The 23,741-nt window shown below is 47.9% G+C and overlaps 1 protein-coding gene across 1 annotated transcript; it reads right to left on the bottom strand.

Annotated features, from left to right (window-relative positions):
* Positions 1-1,397: 1,397 nt before the first annotated feature.
* On the bottom strand, positions 1,398-16,040 carry LACTBL1 (lactamase beta like 1). The gene is made up of 7 exons (XM_072975148.1): positions 15,915-16,040; positions 13,593-13,728; positions 11,029-11,138; positions 8,977-9,134; positions 7,755-7,993; positions 3,743-3,848; positions 1,398-2,379 (listed from the first exon to the last, which is right to left on the bottom strand). The coding sequence occupies exons 1-7, from the start codon at positions 15,933-15,935 to the stop codon at positions 1,398-1,400; spliced, it is 1,752 nt and encodes a 583-aa protein (XP_072831249.1). The 5' UTR covers positions 15,936-16,040.
* Between the last annotated feature and the right edge of the window lie 7,701 nt (positions 16,041-23,741).

Below are 23,741 nucleotides of genomic sequence, written 5' to 3'. Positions count from 1 at the left end.
GAAAAATGCAAAAATGAGGGATTCTTGTGCTGATGAAAATGTTCTGTACCATGACAGTATCAAAGTCAATAACTTAATTGTGATACTGTACTATAGTTTTGCAAGATGTTTCCATTGGAGGAAACTGGGTAAAGGGTACACTAGTTATTTCTTACAACTGCATATGAATCTATAATTATCTCAAAATTTAATTTTTAAAAGGATGTGCGAAATATAAGCCTAAATTTTGTATTAGATTCAACAGGCATAAAATTCATCAAAATTTAAAAACTTCTACTCTTCAAAAGACGCCCATTAGGAAAAGGAAAAGGCAAACCAAAGACTGGGGGAAATCTTTGCAACACCTATATCTGACGAAGGATTTCTACTCAGAGCAGTTAGAGAACTTTTACAATATGATAAATACAATGCAATTAAAACCACAGTGAGACAGGACTTCACAACCACTAGCATGACTAAAATTGAAAAGACTAATAATGCTAAGTAGTAGCAAAGATGTGGAGAAACAGAACTATTGGATATTGCTGGCGGGAAGATAAAATAGTACCAGTGCTTTGGAAAACTGCATGGCAGTCACACACAGCTATTTACCCACGAGTAATGAAAGCATATATTCACATACAAGAAAGACTTATACAGGAATGCTTTTTCATAATAGCCCCAATCTGTAAACAACCCAAATGTCTATCAACAGGTAAATAGATAAACAAACTGTGCCATATCCATACAACCAAATACTATTCAGCAATAAAAAGGAACAAAATACTGTTTTACACAAAGATTTTAGAACCTCAGAATGAATGAACCTCAGAAACATCATGCTGAGCAAAAGAAGACAGACACATAAGATTGATTCCATTTATATGAAATTGCAGGACAGGCCAAACTTACCTAAAGTGATAGAGTAGATAGTGGTTGCCGGGGGCTGAGAGCAGGGGAGGGGACTGACTGCAAAGCAGTAGGAAGGACGTTAAGAGGGTGATGGAAATTTTCTATATCTTGACTGTGGTGATGGGTATAAATATTTCTCAAAAATCATCAAACCAATAATGTGTGCATTTCACTTTATGTAAGTTATAACTCAGTAAGGTTGATTTTTACGACACAATGCTAGACTATTTTTTGGTCTTAGATTCAACAAACACAAAAGTACTCTGCCAATTTGCTATTAAAGTTTCTAAATGCTCACTAAATTTCTGTACTTAACTCTTCCGCTCCCATGGATAACAGTTTGCCAGCCGGCTGTGGTCCACGGACCACACTTTGAGTAGCATTGCCCTACCCAACTCTGCCAACTTCTCAGGTATTTTAACAGACACCCCTGCAGCCTTACCTTGCAAAATTAGGTTGGAAAGCTGGGAAGCAAGAGAAGAGGGCACTCAGAAGAGAGCCCAAGGTCACTGGGTCTTGAATACCGGCTTGTGCGGCAGCCGCAGCACCCGGTACGTGTTAAGGCCCGGCACGTCGAAGCCGGGGGACAGCCCGTGGCGGTCCAAGGGATAGAAGTTGACCAGCTGCCCATGCTGGGCCTCGAGGGACAGCCAGGAGTCGCCGAGCGGCAGCGCGCACGGAAACTCGCGCGCCACGTGCAGCTGGAAGACGCGGCCGCGCAGGTGACGCAGCGCCAGCGTGCGGAACGCTGGCGGCACCAGCGCCTCCACCCGGGGCCCGAACTGGCGCAGGCGCAGCTCTCCTGCCGGCCCGGCGCGCACCTCGTAGAAAGTCAGGTTGCCGAAGGTGAAGTAGCCCGCGAAGGGGTGCGCGCTGGGCGGCGGGGCGGGGCTGAGCTCGGCCTCCCGAAGGGCCCTCTCCATGGCCGGCAGGAGCACGTCGTAGGCCTGCGCCACCAGGTCAGGCCCCGGCGGCCGCGGCCCGGCCAGGAGCAGCACGAGGCCCAGGCGCAGCGGCGGCACCAGTGAGAAAGTGGCGGCGTAGCCGTCCAGGTCGCCGTCCTTGCGCACTACGCGGTAGCCCCGCTGCGCGTGGAACTCCCACGGTGTGCCCGTCTCATTGGCGAAGTAGGCGCCGGGGCAGGCCAGCAGCGGCGCCAGCAATGTCTTGGCCGCATCGGGTCGCAGAAGCCGCCGGGGCCCGCTGCCCAGGAGCACCATGGCCAGCTTGGCCAGGTCGGCGGGGGTGGAATACATCTGGCCCGACGGGCGATACCAGCCGAGGTCGTAGAGTGGCGCCGGCCGCCCGCTGCCGTAAAAGCCAGCTGCCAAGCGGGCGCGTACAGGAGGCGTAAGATCGAAGCCCGTGTCTACCATCTCCAGCGGCTCCAGGACATTCTCCAGTATCCAGCGCTGGTAGTCACCATGGGCGGTGTGGGCTGCCAGGACATGAGCCAGAAGCGAAAAGGCCAGCGTGCTGTAATGGCATCTGGAAGAGGAGAGGGTGAAAGCTGGGATGCAGCTGAGGAGGGACATCTTTAGGCCCTAAATAGCCTCTTCCTACAGTAGGCTCGGACTGAAAAACCACCAGTTTAATTGAACTTGGCGGGACCTGCTTCACTGCATCCCAGGTGGCCAGACCCAGCAGAGACTTCGGAAATCATTAGCGACAACTCACTATTCTACAACTGGAAAGAGGAAGGGCCAGAAAGGAGCAGAGAATTGCCCAGGGTCACAGCATTTTTGGAGGAGACCTGGGTTTGGCAATGCATCTGGGAAAGTGGTAAAACAAATCTCCTCGGTCCTTTACACTAATTACTTTATCAAATGGAAAACTGGAGTCTCAAACTAGCGGGGGTTGGGGTTGGGGTGGGGGGGAGTAATGATAGCTATCATGTCGCTCAAGGATAACAAATAGGAGGCGGGATTTCACCCCTCCCTTCTTATATCAGCCATGGCAGACACCAAAAATGGGTAGGAAGTCTCTTTTCTTTCCCAGAGCAGATGCAGTTTCAGAATGTCTAAAATAGGGCCTCAGAAAAACAAGAATGGATGAAAGTGCACAAATCCTACTAGACATTCCTGAACTCCAGCCCAATCTCCTTTTTTTAACAGATGAGGAAGATGAGGTTCATAGAGGCAAAATACTTCCTCTGAGGTCATACAGCAAGTTAGTGGCAGAGCTGGAAGGACTCTAGCCTACATATGCCTGAGTATTACCTAGATCCTTTCTTCCCTAAGAGAAATGGGGCCTGAGGTTCAGCACTTGGAGAAGCAGAGGGGCAAATTTAGAATAAGGGCACTGCCTAGGGCCTGGAAGGGAGCATCTGAAGCAGAGGAGTGCCAGCTGTCCTCTGCCCAGCTCCACAGCCCCACTGCTCCAGGGTTTGGGCGTCTCTGTTCAGTGGCTACTCCAGCTATCCCCTCCCTATCTCATCAGCATCCCATTTATTTTCAGCATTTGGCAAAATCTGTATTTATCTTGTTTGTCTTCTCACTGTTAAGATGTTCACTGTCCACTCACAGGAATGCAAAGTCCATGAAGAGTGACCTGGTTGGATCTGTTCACTGCTGTTATCTCAGTTTAGCACACAGTAGGTGCTCAATAAATGCTGAGTTGATTAATAGAGAGAGCATGAGGTTCAAACAGAACTGGATTTGGGCCCAGCTCCCCACTGCCTTGCTCTGTCATCCCTCTGTGGGCCTCAGTCTTCCCAGCTGTGGAATAGGGGTTATCATTAGTGATCTCTGAGGTCTTTCCTGGCTCTGACCACCTAGGCTCTCTTCCAGGAGGGGGTGTGTCACCTTCTGAGGTTCCTAGCATTGGCAGAACATCAAGGCTCACTCCTCACCTGGTTCCTGGGTCTGCCACCAGCACATCATCCTTGAGCAGGCTCAGGGCCTCCTGGGTGCTGCCCCTCCACAGCAGCGAAGTCGAGCGGAGCCTTCGGGGCAGCCCTAGAGGGGAGCAGTGGTCAGACCTGCTGGGTCAGCTGAGGGTGGGATGATGGGCCCATGGGTGCACTCCTCTCTCCACCACCTCCCATGGGTTGAACAACAACAACAAAATCACCTTAAAAAAAAAATGTCTAGCATGGACTCTAATCCTGCCTGTGTTTCACTGGGCAAGCCATTCAACCTCTCGAGCCCTAATCCCTTCATCTGTATATGAGGGAAATAACAATTATATCATAGGGCTGGTGTGAAGACTTGGTGAAATAAAATGCTAAGCATGGTGCCTGGTCATAGTAATTGCTCAAAAAATAATTGTTATCATCACCCATAGAAGTTTGATTCCATAAAATTGTTAAGGTCAGTGTCCAAATAGGTTTTGTGGAAATTGCTCCTCTGACCACCTGGAATTTTCTGGATTAGGATTCTTGCCATCTATTCACTCAACAATAGTTTTCAAGCATCTCTTTTGTGCCAAAGACTGTTCTGGGTACTGGAATTCAGGAGTGAACAAAACAAAGTCCTTGCCCATGTGGAGTTTACATTCTAGTGGAGGGGACAGACAAGAAGCAAATAAACATTCATGGTATCAAGAAAAATAATTCCATGTATGAAGGGAAGGATTGTTATTTTATAGTAAGTTGTCAGAGGAAGGCTTTTCATGGAGAAGATGACCTGGAGGTGAGACCTGGAGGACATGAGCAAGAGAGCCACACAGCTCTATGAGGAAAGAATATCTCAGGCAAAGGGAAGAGCAAGTACAAAGGCCCTGAGGCAGTAATGTCTTGGTATGTCTAAGGATCAGCAGGAAACAGCCAGTGTGGCTGGAGGGGAGTGAGAAAAGGGGAGACTTTGGAGGTGAGAAATACTAGGGGTACAGGCACCAAGTACTTAGGGTGCTATAGGCTACTGTAAGGATTTGGCCTTTTTTCTGAGTAGGATGTGACCACTGCAAGGATTTGAGTAGAGGAATGATGCAATCTGACATATATCAAGGTTGCTCTGACTGCTGTGTGAAAACAGACTTTGCGGGGCACTGGCAGAAGCAAGGAAGCCTGTAAGGAGACCTGCAAGTGATGGTGGATTGGATGAGGGTCCTAGCAGTGGAGGTGATGAAGAATGGATGGATTCTGGACATATTTTGATAGTGGAGCCAACAGAATTTGCTACTGGAGGGGGTGTGGAGGGTGTGGGAGTGAGAGGTATCAGGGACGCCTCAAGGCTGTAGGCCTGAGCAACCCAGGTTTGGAGTCCCAAGTCCTGGGTTTAAATTATGATTCAAACATTTCTTGCTGTGTGGCCACAAACCATGTGCTTTACCTATCTGAGCCTCTACTTGCTCACATTTAAGTGAGCTGAAGCACCTGCAGTGGTTTTCCTGAGGTGTTGCAAGACTTAACTAAAAATGGATGAAAAGCTCCAAGAATGGGAGAAAGCTCTAGATGAGGGTGAAGGTCAGTCGTAAAAGACACTGAGAGCCTGTAACAGAGTTATTCAGGAAGCTGTATGCTCAGCTGGCCCCTTTGGGACTGAGAGGAGACATGTAAGGTGTTTTTAAACTGACTACACAGAGCCAGCCTAGTACTGGGTTCCCCAGGTATAGGTGACCAAGCATCTGCAATGTACCCCTAGAGGGAGCCCTGGGTCAGATTATAACCAGGAGTGGATGTAATAGAAGGCTCATGGAGCAAAAGCTCTGGGACCCCACCCCTGCATGACCCCTTCCAAGGCCTGTATCCAAGTTTGAATTTATAATATTGTATTTTTAAAGAGGACCCCCAAATTATATCTGCATCAGGCCCCAATAAATCTACGTCTATACCTGGCTGGTAATAACCAGAGCTACATTGACAAATACCTGCTGTGTGCCAGATACTCTGCTATGTGCTTGACATTCATTAGCACATTTAATCCCCTAAAATAGCAGGAACCAGTCATTTTACAGAGGAGAAAAACAAGGCTCAGAGCAATTACGTGACTTGCCCAAGATCACACAGTTAGGAGGAGGCAGAGCTAGAATTTCAGTGCTGGTGCCCTTAACCGCTGGGCTGACCTCCCTGAAGACTCTGATCCTGTCCTGCCTGGGCAACTTCAGGAGGCTCCATTCTCTAGCTGAGCCTCAGGTTCACCATCTGCTAATGGGAGTGATAACCAGCTATTTCCAGAGCCTGAGAGCTCAGGCCTGAACACACTTTGTAAAATGATGAAATAGTAGGCACTGGAGAAGGATTCCTACCGTCTAGAGCTGATGGGTTGATGACTGCAAATATGAGCAATAGAAGGTATTTGGAGTGGTGCTGATGGCGCCTGCCTCCTCCCCCTTCGCTGGGTCAGTCACCACTGCAGCACAGCCCCCTGCCCACCCACATGCACAGCTTCTCTCTAAACCAGCCCTCCTCATTCACAGGTGGAAAGTGGGCATAAAAGGCAATGGAAGGTCCTTCACAAGCTCCCAGAGCAATCCCTCAGCATCCAGCCCTTTCCTGAGCCAGTCCTGCCCAATTCCTGTTGACTGGTTTTGTCTTCCAGTATCCCAGCGTGCCTTTGCCCTCCCACCATGTTGACTTCTTGACTTTTTAGCACCTCTTTTGTTATCATTATCGTCAGTATTATTATATAATTTATTTTAGTAATTCATCTACATGATTCAAAATTCCAAAGACACCAAAGGGTACACAGTGAAAAATTTTCCTCCCACTCTTCTCCCCAGCCACCGAGTTCCCCTCCCTGGAGGCAACCCAATGTTTCAGTCTTTTTAGTTCCCTTACAAAGATCTGCGACGCACATGTAAACATATATATATAATCATATACATAACATATGTGTGTTATATAATATGTACATTATACTGATTATGTATATACATTCATATGTATGTGCATTATGTGTGTACACATTATTTTATTTATTTATATGGTAACATTCAGTATGTGCTGTTATGAGCTTTTCTACCCACTTAACTTTGTATCTTAGTGCATCTCAGTACATAAGGACATTATTACCCTTTTTTTTAAGGGCTACATAGTATCTGATTGTATAGCTATGTCATAGTTTATTTAGTTATTCCCCTATTTACGTTTAAGTTATTTCTATCTTTTTTTCCCTAGTACAAACAGTGCTATAGAATAACTGTGTACATACCTCCTACTGCACATGTGTGAATACTCTGTAAGAGAATTTCCTAAAAGTGTAATTGCTGAGTCAAAGGATATATGCATTTTTGTGGTGGATATTACCAGTAACCCTCCATACAGGTTGCACCAATTTAAATTTCCACCGCTCATGTAGAAGAGAGCCTGTTTCACCATAACTTCACCAACTCAGTACACCCACCATCATGGCCTTTACCAATCTGATAGGGGGGAAATGTCTCTCAGTAGATTTAATTTGCATTTATTTTGTTATGAATGAGGTTGAGCATCTTTTAATATGTTTTAATATTCATAAGAGCCATTTTTATTCCTTTTCTGGGAACTATCCTGTTCCTCTCCTTTACCCATTTTTCTGTGGAGTTATTGGTCTTTGTGTTGATTTATAGGTGATCTTTATGTATTAAGGGAAATTAATGTATAATTATAGAATATATATAAAATATGTAATTTGTAGAATTGTCTCCAAAATTCACTTGTTGAATTGTTCTTGATCCAATGAGCAGATCTTGACCTGTCAACTTGCTTTTGACCTGCCAACGGATTTTGGTTTCTCTACTTGATCTAAATTCCCAGGTTTCACCTCAGCTTTTTCCTCGTCAGCTCTTTCTACCCTTGGCCCACCATCCAGGGAGGGTGAAAGGGAGGTATGGCCAGTTCAGAAAGAGAGAGTGGGCTCAGCCTGGCTGGATGAGAACCTGTTCCTTGGTTCCCCGACCTGAAATGGTTTGGGCTGAGCTAGATTAAATGCAGAGCCACTCACCTGAGAGCTGGCTGGCCATCCGTCGGAGGGTGACGGGTGATGGCCTTGGAGCTGGGCCCACCTCCTCCAACCCATCCATCAGGTTCTGTTGTTTGGGGGCTGATGCCATGCCCAGTGGGTTGTTAATGGTGAAGGTGCTCGCATAACGTTCCAGAGGGTCATCTAGAGAGGCTACGATGCCCTCCTCCCACAGGCGGTACAGCATGAGGACGGGAAAGATCTTGGAGATGCTGGAGATCCTGGAAGGGGGCGTGGAGGGGAACAAGGGTGCACAGAGCATCCTGTTGGCCCCACAGTCCACCTCCACCCTGTGCCTCCAGCCTCCAACATTCTAGTATAATAGGAAAATGCTGAGTCTGCCCTTATTCAGTGTCTCAGATAGAAATTCACTAGCCTCTGCTAGTGAATTTGGGATGCTAGAGAACATTCCAGAGGCAGTGAGGCTGGGCCAGATGACACTCTTGAGCACCTACCCCATGCTAGCCCCTTCATCAGGCACTTCCCACTCTTGGACAGATCTGCCTCTCAACAGCTGAATGGCCTTCGGCAAGTACTAGACTTTCCTGAGATTCAGTCTAATTGTCTGTTTCATGGGTTGTAGAAAGAATTGAATGAGATTGTGCATACAAAGTGCTTGGCCACATACTTGGCAGGCAATAAATGCTCAGTAAGTGATAGCAAATGTAATTGTTGCCCCCTGCCTGGCACATAGCAGGTGCAGTGTGAATGGAACCCCTGTAATCCTCACAGCACCTCTGGGAGCAAATGTTCACTTTGCGTGGTGAGCTTTAAGGATCCTGCAGGCAACACCCAGGAGGGCAGACTCTGGGTGTGCAGCAGATTGTCCCAAATTGCTCCCATATGGGCCACTGCTGCTGACTAGCAGAGACCTGGGATGAAGGCCCAGGAACTGGCTACAGTTTCTTTGTGGCACATGGAAGGGGGGTAGGGTGGGACACAAAGGAGCCTTTTCTGATTTGGGTATAAGAGCTCTCCAGAAGGGATTCCTTCCTGACCTGTTATCGCTGTGGTGTGATGTTAGGCACTCTCTGGTCCTCTCTGGACCTCAGACTCCTCATCTATAAAATTGTCAAGACTTAATAAAGGGCTCTGATAGCTCAGACCCCAAGTCAAGATTCTCTTGAGTCCCTCTACCTTCTAAGTCCCCCTTTTCCTCCCATCCTTCACCCCCTCCACAGGACCCTGTTGGTCCCCAGCTGACCTGTACATGGTGTACTCATTGGGGGGTCCAGAAGCCGGGTCTGAACCATTCTTCCTTCCAAAGTTCCTGGTCCAGAGCACAGTGTCATTGTGGATGACTACTGCAGACATAGCAGCCAGGCCTGGTGCAGACAATGCCTGGCGCAGGATCCTGTCCACCTTGGAGGAGAAGCAGGTGGCTCAGAGTATAGGTGCAGAGACAGGCCCCTCCCCCTGCCCACATACCCCACTTACCATTCTGTCCACCATGGGATTCAGCCTGGTTCCCACCCCACACCCTGACGCACAGCACACCCCACCTGGCTCCCCTCCATTCTCTCCCCCTGGTGGCTGGAGGGGATCCCAGTGAGCCTCTAGGTCTCAGGTTCTCAAACTGTGTCCCATGGAGAGGGACCCCCTCCCAGCTGCAATCAGAGCAGTCCTCTGGAATCTGCTTTATGTGTAGGGTTTCCTCATAAGACTTTTGTTCAAAGAAACATTTCCTTGGAAAAATATAAAAGGAGGGAGGGAGTAAAACTACTAATCTAATCAAGCCTTTGTCTGATGCCTTAGAAAATCTCCAGTAGGCCTAGTCCGATTCCCTAGTGTTGGAGAATTCACTATTTATGGAGGGCCCCTAGGCACTCTTTGAACATTTATTGAAAATACCTAATTATTTTCAATGATGAAATATAATGATGATGATAAGAGCTAACATTTATTGGATACTTAGAATGTGCCAAACACAGTATAAAATGATTTTCGTACATTGTCTCACTTCATCCTCATAATAAGTCAGTGCTAATTTCTCCTCATTTTGCAGATAAGAAAATTAAGTCTGTGAGATACAAAATGACTTGCCCAAGTGGCTGTTGGTTAATGGAATCAGGATTAGAACGCCATGTAAACTCCAACCCCAGTTCTTATTAACTGCCAGACCATCTGGTTGAGAGGTTTCACATACCCTGAACTAAGCTTGGTCTACCTGTAGTTTTCACCCCTGCACCAGATTTGCCTCTCTGAACCTCAGTTTCTTCCTCTATAGATAGAGATCCATGAAGTAGTCATTTAAGAGGTTAGTGAGGTGCCTGGCATATACTAGGTGCTCACTGGAAGGCAGCCATGGTTATTATTGTTGCTTTATTTTTTTTAATTGCTTTGACCCCTGGGAGTCACATAGCACCCTTCTGCTCCCTCTCTTCACGAAAGCTTTCCATGTATTTGCAGGCAGTCATTGTTCTCTCTGCATTGGCCTACACCCTCTTTTATGTGGACACATCACCTTTGTCCCCTTCAACTGTTCCTTGGACGAAGTTTCAGCACCCTCTCCGCCCGCCACCGCCAGGCTGCTGCTCACACACTGCTGATCACGTTTCATTTGTCTGTATGTCTCCTGAGGTGAGTGACCTAAGTGGGTAGGGGGTAGGGTCTGAATGGCACAGACTGGAGCTGGCTGACAACCCCCTCTAGTGTTGAGCCATCCTGCAGTGGTAAAAGTCGTGCTGTGGGGTGAGTGTCTTTAAGCATATTTCGATGGCTTCTGTGATCCTCTCACTTCCACTTATGGCCCTACCAGGCTGAATTTTCCTGCAGTCCTCTTTATGTGCCTTATACTGACTCTGCTGCCTCTGGGCTTTTGCACATGCTTTTCCCTCTATCTGGAGCATACCCTTCATACCCTCAAGCTCCCTTATTGTAGACATGCCTATCCTTTGGGTATCTCCTACTTATTCACATCTCATTTCAGACAACACTTCCTCCAGAAGCCTTCCCTGAATCCAAGGCCAGTTCTTTTGTGTCCCCATAGCCCCCTAAACATCTTCTATCCTCACAGTTATCCCTGCGTTATAGCTGTCTTAACTGTTCCCCTCAATCCAAGACTAGTAACTCCTTGCGAGTAGGACAGTATTTTCTTCCTGCCATGTCCCTGGTACCCCGCACAGAGTAAGTGCTCAAGAATTATATGTTGACTGAATGAATGAATGATTGCTGCTACCAGTGCAGAGGGTGTGCCCTCCCCTTCATCAGCCGGGCCTAGCTGACACAGCCAGCCCTCTCCAGGGACATCACTGACCTTCTCCAGGGCCTCCTTCAACACAGGTAGAGGATGGACCAGGGGCACAGGCTCAGGGTGCTGAGGACACATCCTCACGGGGTCAGAGGTCACTTCTGGTCCCAAAGAACCTGGAGGGAACATCACATGGTGAGTGGAGGGGACAGAGATCAGGATAGGCATCTCAGGGTCATCAGAGATGAGGTGGAAAGGTGGCAGCAAATGCCAGGCTCATGCCTTGGGGCCAGCCTTCCCATTTGGCACAGCCTCACCAGGAGACATCAGCCGTGGGCACCAGTGGGCAAAGGGCAGGGTATGCCCGGGAGGAGACAGCACTGTCCCACACTCACCACCCGCTGCTTGGCCTTCAAGATGCCACCCTGGCCACAGATGCCAGTTCACAGCCCCTCTTTCCCACATGACCAGCTTCCTCCTTCCGTGTGGTCAGCAGATTCAGACAGGGTCCAGGTCTGTGGGACAGGCTCAGCCACGTCTCCCAGTTCTGATTATATATGTGGGTGGAGAAGTGGACTCGGGGCCCTACTTAGGCCTCAGACCTAAACCACCAGGAACAACTCATTCCATCCCCAGAGCTGGCATCCAGGCATCAGTGTTTGAGTCCCATTCTGCTCTTGTTCAAGTAGATGGCTTCCTTGGAACCTCAGGGAGAAGGTGTGGGCCTGGGCAAGACAGGATTCAGGCTGTGAGCCCATCACAGTGGCCCCCAGACCTCTCCATATCCTCTGAGGTCGGTGCGGGGTGGAAAGGGCACAAGAACCCCCCAGGAACTGTACCCTTCTCAAAGCCTTTCACTGCCTCCAGGGACCACCCAGAACTGGGAGAAGGCTCCCTGAGGGAGGTTCACTGTGGATGCAAACTCTTTAAACCCTCCCACCGCTTGAATCACACTGCCTCTGTGACTTCTTGTGGCCAAAATAGAATGAGGCTGAATTGATTGTATGCCTCCCCCAAAGCCACGTCTTAGTCGGCCTAAGCTCCTGGGGAACACTGCCCCTTGTGGACAAGCCTGGGATAGCGAGCTTGAGAGGGAGGGTCCACATTGGGGAGAGGCCCAGCTGACTTGGCTGCTGCATTGGAGAGAGCCCAGGTTAGACCAGCAGCAGAACTGCCAGCCAGCCCATAGACTCATGAAGCCAGTAGGTTTGGGGTGGTTTGTTACTCAGCATTAGATAACAGATATGGTCCCGAACAGGAAAATTACAAACTTTACAGAAGCTCTCTCAACAACTCCATGATACAGGTTTAATAATTGGAGTGGGGAGGTCTCAGCCAAAGCCTAAGCTTTGCTCAGCCTGGGACCCCAGGTCAGCCCGGTGTCTACAGCCGTGCCTTAATGTGCACTTTAACGTGCACAAGCTCGAAAATCGCCTGGGAATCTTGAAATGCAGATTAGATTTAGTAGATGTTGGGGTAGGGCCTGGGTGTCCTCATTTCAAACAGCCTCTCAGGTGATGCCCATGTGAGGATGAGGACATAGATCACGCTATGTGTAGTCAGCAGACCCAGAGCAGGTCCATAAGCTATTTGTTTCCCACTTGTGACAAATTAAATACAAAATTTGAAAGAAAGCATTTAGAAACTTTTTATAGCAGTTTCTCAGACTAATTTTGTGTCTGTTGAATCTAATTATTCAAAACTTTGGCTTTTATTCTGTGGTCTTTTTTTTCCATTCAATTTCTCTAATAATTCATTTCTATCTAGTAGTACTGGTCTACTATGGATTGGTAGTTTGATAGTTTGAGAAGCATGGCCCTGGGGGACAGATCGACCTGCTTACTTGGGGACTATTTGCTTGAGGGATTAAGATGCCCCTGATAAAGGAATTTACCCTAGAAAGAAAGGGTTGGGGTAGGAGAGGAAGACGCTGGCAAGAAAATAAAAGGAGCCATTTCTGCAAAAATCTATGGGACTTTGGGAGCACAGACCACCTTGTTGAGCCTTTGGCATCTGTATCACAGGATGACTCAGAGAAATGGAGAGAGACATTCTCCTCAGCTTTAGCAGAGACCTGAGATTCTGGACCATCCAGGATCCCAGCAGATTGGAAGGTCCAAGGGTTGCTTTAGCAACAGAGGGCCTGGACATTACCAGCAACGGAGGCTTATTTGCTGAGCCCTGACCAGCCCAGGGTGGAGATGCTCTAAGAAATGGCAGCTGCTGTCCATGGACACCTGTGTTGTTCTTTCCAAGGCATTAGATGTAGCTGAGGGAGGGTGTTTAAAGGAGGGCAGGGCCTGGAGATCCCATCATGGGGATTGAAAGCAGAGCAAGAGAAATATTGTTGGCACTTTTTGGGTTTTACCTGAGTTTTACCCCCAGAGTCAGTGGCTTAAGAAAACCCCAGTGGCATTAGACTCCGTTTATACACAAGGACATTGAGGCACAGAGAGTACAATGAATGGCCTAAAGATGCACAGTTAATGAGAGTTGGAGGCAGAATGGAGGCCAGATCTTCTGAGTCTGAATCTTATGGTCTCCCCCTGCACCCTCAGATCAAGAGTGGCAGCTCTAAGCCGTGAGGACCCCTGGGGTGGGGAGGAAGTCAAGGATGTTCCTATACTCACCAGTCTGCAGCTTGGGGAGGTAATACTGCCACAGGAAGCAGCCAGTCATGAGCACAGAGAGCAGGAAGAAGAAGCTGCAGGAAGCAGGGAAGAACCACTTCTTTTTCACTTTCAGCAGACTGAGCTTCCGGCCAGCCTGGAAGGGGAAGGATGAGGCATGCCCCCATGGGGATCAGCCAGAAGGAGGAGAGATGGGGACCCCTGCTCTGGCCTTGCCTATGCCTTAGGCTCACCCAGACATCAGGAGAGCCCACAGCTTGGGGTAAATTTCACACCTGTAAAACCAAGGCCCTTCCCACTGTGGCCTCTTCAGCAGCTCTGCCATGCATGCACCTCTGTACCTTTGTGCCTTTGCATAGCCTGTTCCTTCTGTTGGGCATGCCCTCTCTCTCCTATGCACTTAGTTAAATATCTAAGAACAGCTGAAATGCCACCTCCATCCTGAAGCCTTGCCCAACTCTCCTTCCAAGGCACTTGGTATAAGCCTCCATCTTGGTGCAAATCCAGCTCTCTCTGTAGAATATTAGCTAATCCATCTCATGGAGTGTGAGTTCTCCAAGGGAGGGGCCACTTCCTCACTTTCTCTCCTCCGTGACCTCTGGTTTATCCTGGATGCTCAGTACACTTTGTGGAGTGAACATGTGGGTCCTGAGAACATAGGACAAGGCTTTCCAGGAGACCCGCTTCCCTCCACTCCTTGCCACACACCCACTTTCCAGAACATCTGCCAACAGTGTGTCCTTGAACCTGGAGGGAGCACAGCAGGCCTGTGCAGAGCCCCCAAAGTGTGGTTGGCATCTCACAGTGGTGGCTGGTTCTGGGGAGCTGGTCACATCACCACGTCCCCCATGTTGCTCTGTCCAAATGAGTATAAAAACCACTGTAGTAAAAAATTAAAAAGGGACCTGCTGGGAGATCTCAAAGAAAGGTGGAGCCCAGAGAAATGGGGCCCTTTCCCTCAGACAGATTTGGGGGCTGAGGAAGCACAGCTAGGGAGGTGGGCCAAGGCAGGAAACAGGGAGTGTAAGACAATGCCAGCAAGGCCTAAAGTCCAGCAGAGAGAGGAGAAGAGGCCGGTTGGGGAAGTGGCAAGGTATCTGGAGAGAGAGCATGTGTGGCGACCTGGCCCCAGGAAGAACCATGGGTTTCCTCACAGCCAACTTAGAATTCGGGAAACACAGTACCACCTCCAGTTAGTGTCCCAGAGATGGTGCTAAGCCTTTTAAGAGGAGTGTCAGAGCACCCTGTGGGATGGGTGCTATTAGTGCCCTGATGTTACAGATAAGGCTCAGAGAAGTTAAGAGACTTGCCCAAAGTCACACAGCTATTGCAGAGCTGGGATTTGAACCCAAAGTTCAGTCTCTGACCTAGTCAGCCGAAGTTGTGGAATAGCCTTCACGATCATTTGTAGAACCTTCTCATTTCCAGGTGGGCAAACTGAAGTTACAAGAAGGAAAGGACTTGTCTAAAAAATAATGAACATCATATGTTGAGTGCCAACTTTATGCCTGGCCCTGCACTGTTCATTTAACAAGTATTACCCTCAGCTCCTTCCCTGGGAGGTCTGCAGCCCAGAGACGCTCACCTCTTTTCCCCTCCCTGTCCACTCTGGGACAGGCCTCCTTGTCTGCTCATTCATTCAGGATACAATCCCCAAGAGCTGGCTGTGTGCAGGGCACAGTGCTACGCCCTGAGGTTTCTGAGCCTTTGGCCAACATCTGTCTCTGTTGGAGCCAGCAGGATGGTAGAGAGGTTAGACACAAGGTCTCTGGGGCCAGGTGAAGTAGGGCTTGATTCTGGCTCTGCTGTGGACAAATGATTTCCCCTCTTTAGGTCTCAGTTTCCTTGTCTGCTTAATGGAATGACCGTTGTTCCTACACCTCATAAAATTTAGGTGAGGGTAAATGAGATAATTGCATGCGAAGTTCTAGAAACTGTCTGCTCACAAACTGGTAGCTAGTGTCATTGTAATAATTTCTCTGAGAGAGAGATGTAAACAGAACATGTCAGAGGGGTCTAGGGGCTCCGAGGTACCCATGAGCTCAGCCTTGGGGTGGGAGGGGGAGGACAGCTTCACTGAACAGATAGTTGGGGATAAGTTGGGAGCACTCAGGTGAGGGGCCTGGAGATTGGAAAAAGAAAAACAATCAGTTTCTGGTTTGTTTTGACAACTCAATGAGTTAATATACATAAAACACTTGTAACTGTTCCTGGCCTGTGATGCAAACTCTAGAAATGTTAGTGATGACAATGAAGGTGATACGGGGTGATTAATGATTTCGGCCAATATTTGATGCAAGCCTTTGTGGGGCTGCGCCTCACCTGGGTCTTCATTCTCTCCATGGTGTGGAAGAGTCCAGCCCCTTGAGGATTCAGATCTACAGCCCAGTAGACCCTGTGATCGGGAAATTGAGTCAGTGGAGTGACAATAAAGAGAGGTCCTGAAGGCTGGAAAAGGGAGGAGGGGAACAGAGAAATGCAAGAAGACAAAGAGGGGGATTGAGGATGGGAGGGGGGCCAAGCAACCCCCCATTTTGTGAAGCCCCACCTCAAAGGCAAGGGAAACGAGCTCAGAAAAAAACTTACGAGGGTGGCTGACTGTCCGGATCTGCCCAGATCTCAGATCTGTCCTGATTTTAGCACTGAACATCCCAAACCCCTTAGTCCAGGGGAAACTGGGCCAGTTGGTCACCCTCCCTATCATTGCCTCTGCTTCCAGCTCCTCCTCCCACTTCAAGCCTCAGAAACAACCCTGCCAGACCCCTGGGTGCTTGGCGCCAACTCACCTTCTTCTGGAAGGCTCAGGAAGGACGGGGCAATTCAGTTCTAGCCATGGTTAGACAGTGCTTCTGGGAGTCCCCTGTGTTTCAGGGGACAGGGATGGCTTCCTGAGCTCTAAGGCACAGGCTTCACCCAGGCGCCCCAGGGGCTGGCAGATGTGGCGCCTGATTTCCCAGCACTAATCCCTTCCTGTGTCCTGCACCAAGGGGATTAGTTCCTGGGGTCCCTGAGCAGCAGGGAGGGGGGCACATCTGTCAGGGAGACTGGGCAGCACCACGTGACCCAGGATGTTCCAGGCTAGCGGGCAAAGCAATGCTCTCTCCAAAAGGAGTGCCTGCCAAGCCCAGTGTGTGTAGGAGAGATGATAGGGGCCGCCAGGAAATAGCCTGGGGCTGACCCACAGGCTTCCCGGACCTGCCAGCCCCAGCTACCTCTGAGGAGCCCTGGGCTCCAGAGAACACAGTTTGAAGACCACTGAGGTCAGCCTAGTTGTTACATATTCAGAAAACTCGGTTCAGATCCGTTTTGTAACTTCATGTCCTCTTTGGGGTTTTTTTTAAACCTATAAAGGGGATAATATCTATGTTACCGTGAGGATTAAATTGCAATGTGTATGCAAAGCAGGTAAGCCCAAGACCTGGCACTAGTAAGGGCTCTGTTAAAGCTAGCTTCTTTTATTTATTTTTTTTTAACATTTTTTATTGATTTATAATCATTTTACAATGTTGTGTCAAATTCCAGTGTTCAGCACAATTTTTCAGTCATTCGTGGACATATACACACTCATTGTCACATTTTTTTCTCTGTGATTTATCATAACATTTTGTGTATATTTCCCTGTGCTATACAGTGTAATCTTGTTTATCTATTCTACAATTTTGAAATCCCAGTCTATCCCTTCCCACCCTCCATCCCCTGGCAACCACAAGTCTGTATTCTCTGTCCATGAGTCTTTTCTGTCCTGTATTTATGCTTTGTTTTTGTTTGTTTGTTTGTTTTTGTTTTCGTTTTTTAGATTCCACATATGAGCGATTTCATATGGTATTTTTCTTTCTCTTTCTGGCTTACTTCACTTAGAATGACATTCTCTAGGAGCATCCATGTTGCTGCAAATGGCATTATGTTGTCGGTTTTTATGGCTGAGTAGTGTTCCATTGTATAAATATACCACTTCTTCTTTATCCAGTCACCTGTTGATGGACATTTAGGCTGTTTCCATGTTTTGGCTATTGTAAATAGTGCTGCTATGAACATTGGGGTGCAGGTGTCATCCTGAAGTAGATTTCCTTCTGGATACAAGCCCAGGAGTGGGATTCCTGGGTCATAAGGTAAGTCTATTCCTAGTCTTTTGAGGAATCTCCACACTGTTTTCCATAGTGGCTGCACCAAACTGCATTCCCACCAGCAGTGTAGGAGGGTTCCCCTTTCTCCACAGCCTCTCCAGCATTTGTCATTTGTGGATTTTTGAATGACGGCCATTCTGACTGGTGTGAGGTGATACCTCATTGTAGTTTTGATTTGCATTTCTCTGATAATTAGTGATATTGAGCATTTTTTCATGTGCTTTTTGATCATTTGTATGTCTTCCTTGGAGAATTGCTTGTTTAGGTCTTCTGCCCATTTTTGGACTGGGTTGTTTATTTTTTTCTTATTGAGTCGTATGAGCTGCTTACATATTCTGGAGATCAAGCCTTTGTCGGTTTCACTTGCAAAAATTTTCTCCCATTCAGTAGGTTTTCTTCTTGTTTTACTTCTTGTTTCCTTTGCTGTGCAGAAGCTTGTAAGTTTCATTAGGTCCCATTTGTTTATTCTTGCTTTTATTTCTTCTAGGAGAAAATTTTTGAAATGTATGTCAGATAATGTTTTGCCTATGTTTTCCTCTAGGAGGTTTATTGTATCTTGTCTTATGTTTAAGTCTTTAATCCATTTTGAGAAAGCTAGCTTCTTTTATAACTTATCTTTTGTGCCACAACTTCTACCCAACCGCAGTGGCAGATATCAGATCTTTCTCAGTGAATATTCTGGAAAGTCACTATTTATTGATTTTATTTGGCACACTAGAATTACCTGGAGAGCTTTCAAAAACCACTGGTGTCTGGTTCCCAGGGAGGCAGCGTGGATTAAAGACTCCTCAATGATTCTATTGTGCAGTCAAGGTTGAGGACCATTGTCCCACACTATTGTGTCTCCACTCATTCTAAATGCGTGTAGGAATAGCCTGAGGATCGACTTAAATTTCAGGTTCTGAGTGGATGGGTCGAGGTGGGACCTGAGAGTCTCCATTTCTAACAAGCTCCCAAGTGATGTTGATGCTGGTCCGTGGAACACACTTCGAGGAACAAGAATTCTCTGCAATTCATGGATTGCACCAGCATCCACATAATTATCTCAGTAAAGCCTCACAATTGCCTCCTAGCCACCCTGTGGTTGGACAGGTCTTGAACTACTCTATTTTGCTGATGCTCAGGGTCAGGTACGTGAATGGGTGAAGATAAGCCTTTTGAATCTTCTTCTGTATCCCCCATGGCCAAAAATCTGGACTGACCCAGAAAAGAGCTTGATAAATTAGAGTGAGAAGAGATCTGAATAGTTTTGTCCAAACTCCACATGTATGGCTGGTGAAACAGACTCAGAAAGGAGGTGACCTACCAAGGTCACATAGAAAATTCAGTGACAACAATGGAGCCAGGTTTTCTTTTCCATTGTATCTGGCTGTTTGGTTCATCTTTACTGAGGCTCTGAGCAGACTACCTCTGAGTCACAGATTGAATGCTGACAATGTGCCCTATATAGGTGCTCAGTGCTTTCTGTTACCTCCTTTGATCATCACAACAATCCCTTGAAGCAGGTTTTATTCTGTCCCCATTTGACTGTGAGGAAACTGAAGCTCTGAAAAGTGAAGTCCCCAGGAAGTTGCAGGCCTGGGATTCGGACCCAGGAGTCCTCTCTGTTTTCCTGATGCTAATGAGCCTCCCATGTTTTTTCCCCCACCAGACTATGAGATTTTCTTAGTTAAGGACCATGTCTCATTCTGGTTTATGCCACCAAACCAAGGCTGAATATTTGAATCAGTAAACCACTCTAGGGTTCTGCACCTCTGCTGACAAAGACCTTCATCCCCAGGACACTAACTCCTCTCTGGGAGCTCCTCCCTTAGCCCTTGCCCCTTGCCCCAGTGCAACCATTTCTCTCCACCCAGACCAACCCCCCGCGACATGACTTAAAATTAGCCAGACCAGAACCCACATCATGTTGTACAGCAAAATAGCCACGTGGTGGCAGTAGATGCCCATGTGTAAAATCTTCTGAACCTGTCTGCACCTCCTAGAAAGGATCATTTATTTACTCGCTAAATGGTTTTCTTTCTCCAGGCATTTGTCCAAGAGCTTTCCATCCATGAACCAAGATAATCCCCATAATAGCCCTGTGCTATTCATCCTCTTTATAGTTGAGAGATCATGTTAGTCCTTTGCTGAAATAACCTTCCATGGCTGCCCACTGCTCTTTGGAAAAATCGAAATCCTTACCTTCATAGTCTAAACCCTACCCAGTAGACCCTTAAGTCAGACTGCTGGGGTTCAAATTCCAGCTCCACCACTCCTTACTTATGTAACCTTGGTCAAATTTCTTTGCTTCTCTTGAGCTTCAATGTGCTGATCTGTAAAATAGGGTAATGAGATAGAATCTACCCCCATGGGGGTGGGAGTAAGGGTTGTATAAGATGAGACACCTAAAGCACAGAATTCCATGGCTGGCATCAGCAAGTGCCGGACAAATGGCAGCCACTGTGATTACCATCAGACTCAAGGGCTTTGTTTAATGGCTAAACTATTACTATTTTGTCTTGCTTGACTGTTTTCCTTTGTTTCTACATTTTCTCTCTTCTCTGATTAAATTTATTCTTTGGAACTTGGGGAAGGCGTAGGAGTCTAAAGTCTTTCTACAAATGAGGTTGACAGAAGACATGGGAAGATTCCGTAGGGTCCTGCTAGGTTACACACGTGCAACTCAGGTTTTACTAGGGAAACTCAGAGGCAGCGGGCAGCAGCTGAATGAGGCATTGGGTCGTCCAACCTGTGGACAGAGGTGTGGGGACCCCCGCATACCTGGAACCATCCTGAAAAAGAGCCCCTCCCGACCCCGTCCGTCATTAATTGACTTTTTAATAGACACGTATGAGGTAAGTCAAGTAAAGAAAACCTGGTCTGAGCTCAAGCTCAGGGGAATCGTTTGCAGGGCTAAGGGCACCTGGAGACCCTGTAGGAATTAGAGACCATGTGGAATCATTTCTGCTTTGGGAAGGGAGCTCCCTCTGGAACCACCTGCTATCTCATTGCTGGGTACCTGGAGTGAGCCCCTAGGGTCTTCCAGTACAATCTAAATTGTTTTTCAAAGGTCCATCCCTGACTGAGGAGCTCATCCAACATAATCCTGCCAAACAGAAGTAGAAATCAACAGGGGTAGAAAGCAACTGGGCTTGTAATGAGACTTCCAATGGTGTTGGCAAGGCTGGAGGAGACATTAACGCTGGAGCAATAGTACAGAGCCCATCATGGAGGCCTGAGCCATCTGGCCATGGAGTCCATGCCAAGCCTGGGAAGAGAGCCCCATGTTCAGATGGAGAAATGGCCTGGAGGCACTGGGCTTGCTCCTACAGCAGCTGCATGGGCTTCTTGACTTGGCTGAACATGTTAACCCAGAAGCAGCAGGAGCTATTGGCCAATGTGGCTACTCCCCTGGCTGGCTAGTAAATAGTCCAAAGCTGTGTGGTTATCCAACGTAGCCTGAGCTAAAGAGTCATGATAACCTTCTTGGCATTGAGAAACCTGGCTGTCCCCATAGTAATTTCCTTCCAGAGTAGTTATGTATCATGATTCTTCCTATCTATGGGAGGAAAACCTGCATGAAAACCACATGCTTAATACCAGGAGTGTCTTGTGTCAGTGGCACCAGAGGCTGGAACTGGGAAGGTTACCTTTCCCGTCGGTCTTGGGTTATTAGGAAAGCTCATATGCAGGTGGCATTATGTCCAAGGAGAAAGCAAGGCAGGACCTATATCCAGAGCACAAAATGATTCTGTGGTCACAAAGGGCACTGCTCAGTATTCTGTCTGTAGGCCTTAATACCATCCCTGCAGAGAATGAGAACGTGGTTGTAAAGGCCCAGGGCATAGCAGTTGGTGGATGTGGCCAGCTGGGAACAATGCCTTTGCTATTGTCAAAGAGTGAGACACCGATAAGATCTCCCATAGCTGGGTACAGTGGGATGGGGAGAGTGGAATATTCAGTACTGTGATGGGTTCATGCCATGGGCCCTGGCCTGGGCAAATACTGGAGGCTGTTCAGCATTGCCTGTCCAGATCCACTCCTCCACCCTGGTCTATTTCCTGCGATTGCTTGCATATGTTCCTGCTAGATTTGCTGGGGTCTGTCATGCTCCTGGGATGATCCAACGGATCTGTCCTTTCCCAGAGTATTTACCTCCATAGGAACCCAGGAGTCACTCTACTGCCTGACACATCAGGTGAACTTGGTTCCCTCCTAGGTGCTCCCAGAGGATGATGAGGGAGTGGCTAATGTAATTGCTCTTTAAGCCCTCCACACCAAGGCTCGTTTATACCCACCACCTGCAGGTGGCAAGTGTGGAAGAGCAAGCAAATTCCATGTTGGCAGCTGGGGGGCAGTGCCAGAAAGATAATTCCATCACCAGATTGTATCAAACCAGGAAATCCCAGCACATGATGGAAGTGCTTATCAGAATGTGAAGAGTCTAGGTGTTACCTCCTTGGTGGAAGAGAACAGCCACCCCCATATGCCTAAACCATGTTCACAGTGTCAGAATCCATGGAAACCAATTGGCTAATTGTAAACTGGCCAGATCCAAAGGTCATTGTGTCACCTTGAGCCACCATGAGACACATGCCAATGTTACTGGCAAGTAATACACATTCCGTGAGCACCAGTGACTTCACAGGTCAAATGGGTCCTCATTGGGCCATCTCGGCCCCCCCATGGTGGTTTCACTGTTATGGTGGGTCCAGGCATGGATCTAGTGTACTAAAGTGTATATGATGGCCACAGAGTCTTAATGAGCTTTTTCAGTCCAGATGCTCTCTTCCAGATGAGGCAGGAAACCCCATAAAAAGACCAGCAGTACCCTCAGGCAGGGCCACTACTCTCCTGCCAGCACCATCCGGTTCCCTGGCTCAGAGGCTCTATCTCACTTTTTGCCTCTGAAACGGCTTACTTACCCCTAAAATTCTATTGGTTCCCTGAGCTCACTCCTGATTAGTTATTTCCTTCACTCCTGATTGGTCCACTTCCCTAACTTCTGACTGGTCCATTTGTAGTACTTCATTTGCATGGAGCTCACTCCTGATTGGTCCATTTCCCTCACTCTTGATTGGTTACGTCTCTCCCTCCTGATTGGTCCACTTCTACAAAGTTTGTAGTCAACTTCCCTTATACCTCATTTGCATACGATGTTGCAAAATATAAACTGGCAGCCTATAAAAGCCTGTGTAAACCTACAGATGGGTTCCAGAGTTTGGAGTGTTAACTCCTCTGGGCCTGCTGGCTTTATAAACCTGAGTTCTCCAATTCTCCAAGTGCTGCTTTGTCCCTTGCCTGGATCCAGATTGCTGTCACATCTCAGCTGTAACACATTTTTTCTGCAACACAGACGCAGTGCCTTACTGTGGGTTTGTTCATTTATCACATATAGATGGAGTTTGTGGCTGAATTGTTGCACACCTATCTCCACAGCAGGTGTTATACCATATGGACATTCTCCTAACAGTCCAGGTCTGAGTGATCCAATGGGCCTGGCCATACAGCGAGACCATTAGCAATGGCCCATGAAGCTATATAAAAGGGACTATTTACAAAGGTGTAAGCAGGCCATAGGGAACCCTCAAGGGTGAGGCAGTACTCCTGGGCTCATAACAGGGAAGATGCTACTGCCCTTGGGCCAAAAAGGAACCTGGGAGAAGGAGAGAGAGCCTCCCTGAGAGGAGGAGTGACCCTCTGTGAAAGTACCCAGCCAGCCCTAAACCAGCCCTAGGCAACCGCACAAGTGGGAACTGGGGAATGAGCACCTCAGCCTCCTCCTTCCCTCTCATACCCTGCCAAGGATCCCTGTTGACCAAACTCAACTGGAAGCCACAGGGCAAAGGCGTATGATGGTGCAGTCCGTGCAGGTTGGCCCCCTGGTGGAAAAGGCAAGAGAAGGATGGAGAGTGGGCCTCGAGGGAAGTGGGAGAAACCGACACACAAGGGAGAGTGCTGATCTTAGGGCAGTCACAGGAGTCTTCACTAGGAAGGGATCATTTGAGCAAAGACCTGAGATAGTATAGTAATTCATCTAATC

This window comes from Vicugna pacos, chromosome 13 (assembly GCF_048564905.1).
Source record: "Vicugna pacos chromosome 13, VicPac4, whole genome shotgun sequence".
Classification (NCBI taxonomy): domain Eukaryota; kingdom Metazoa; phylum Chordata; class Mammalia; order Artiodactyla; family Camelidae; genus Vicugna; species Vicugna pacos.
This window is presented reverse-complemented; position numbering and strand designations above follow the sequence as displayed.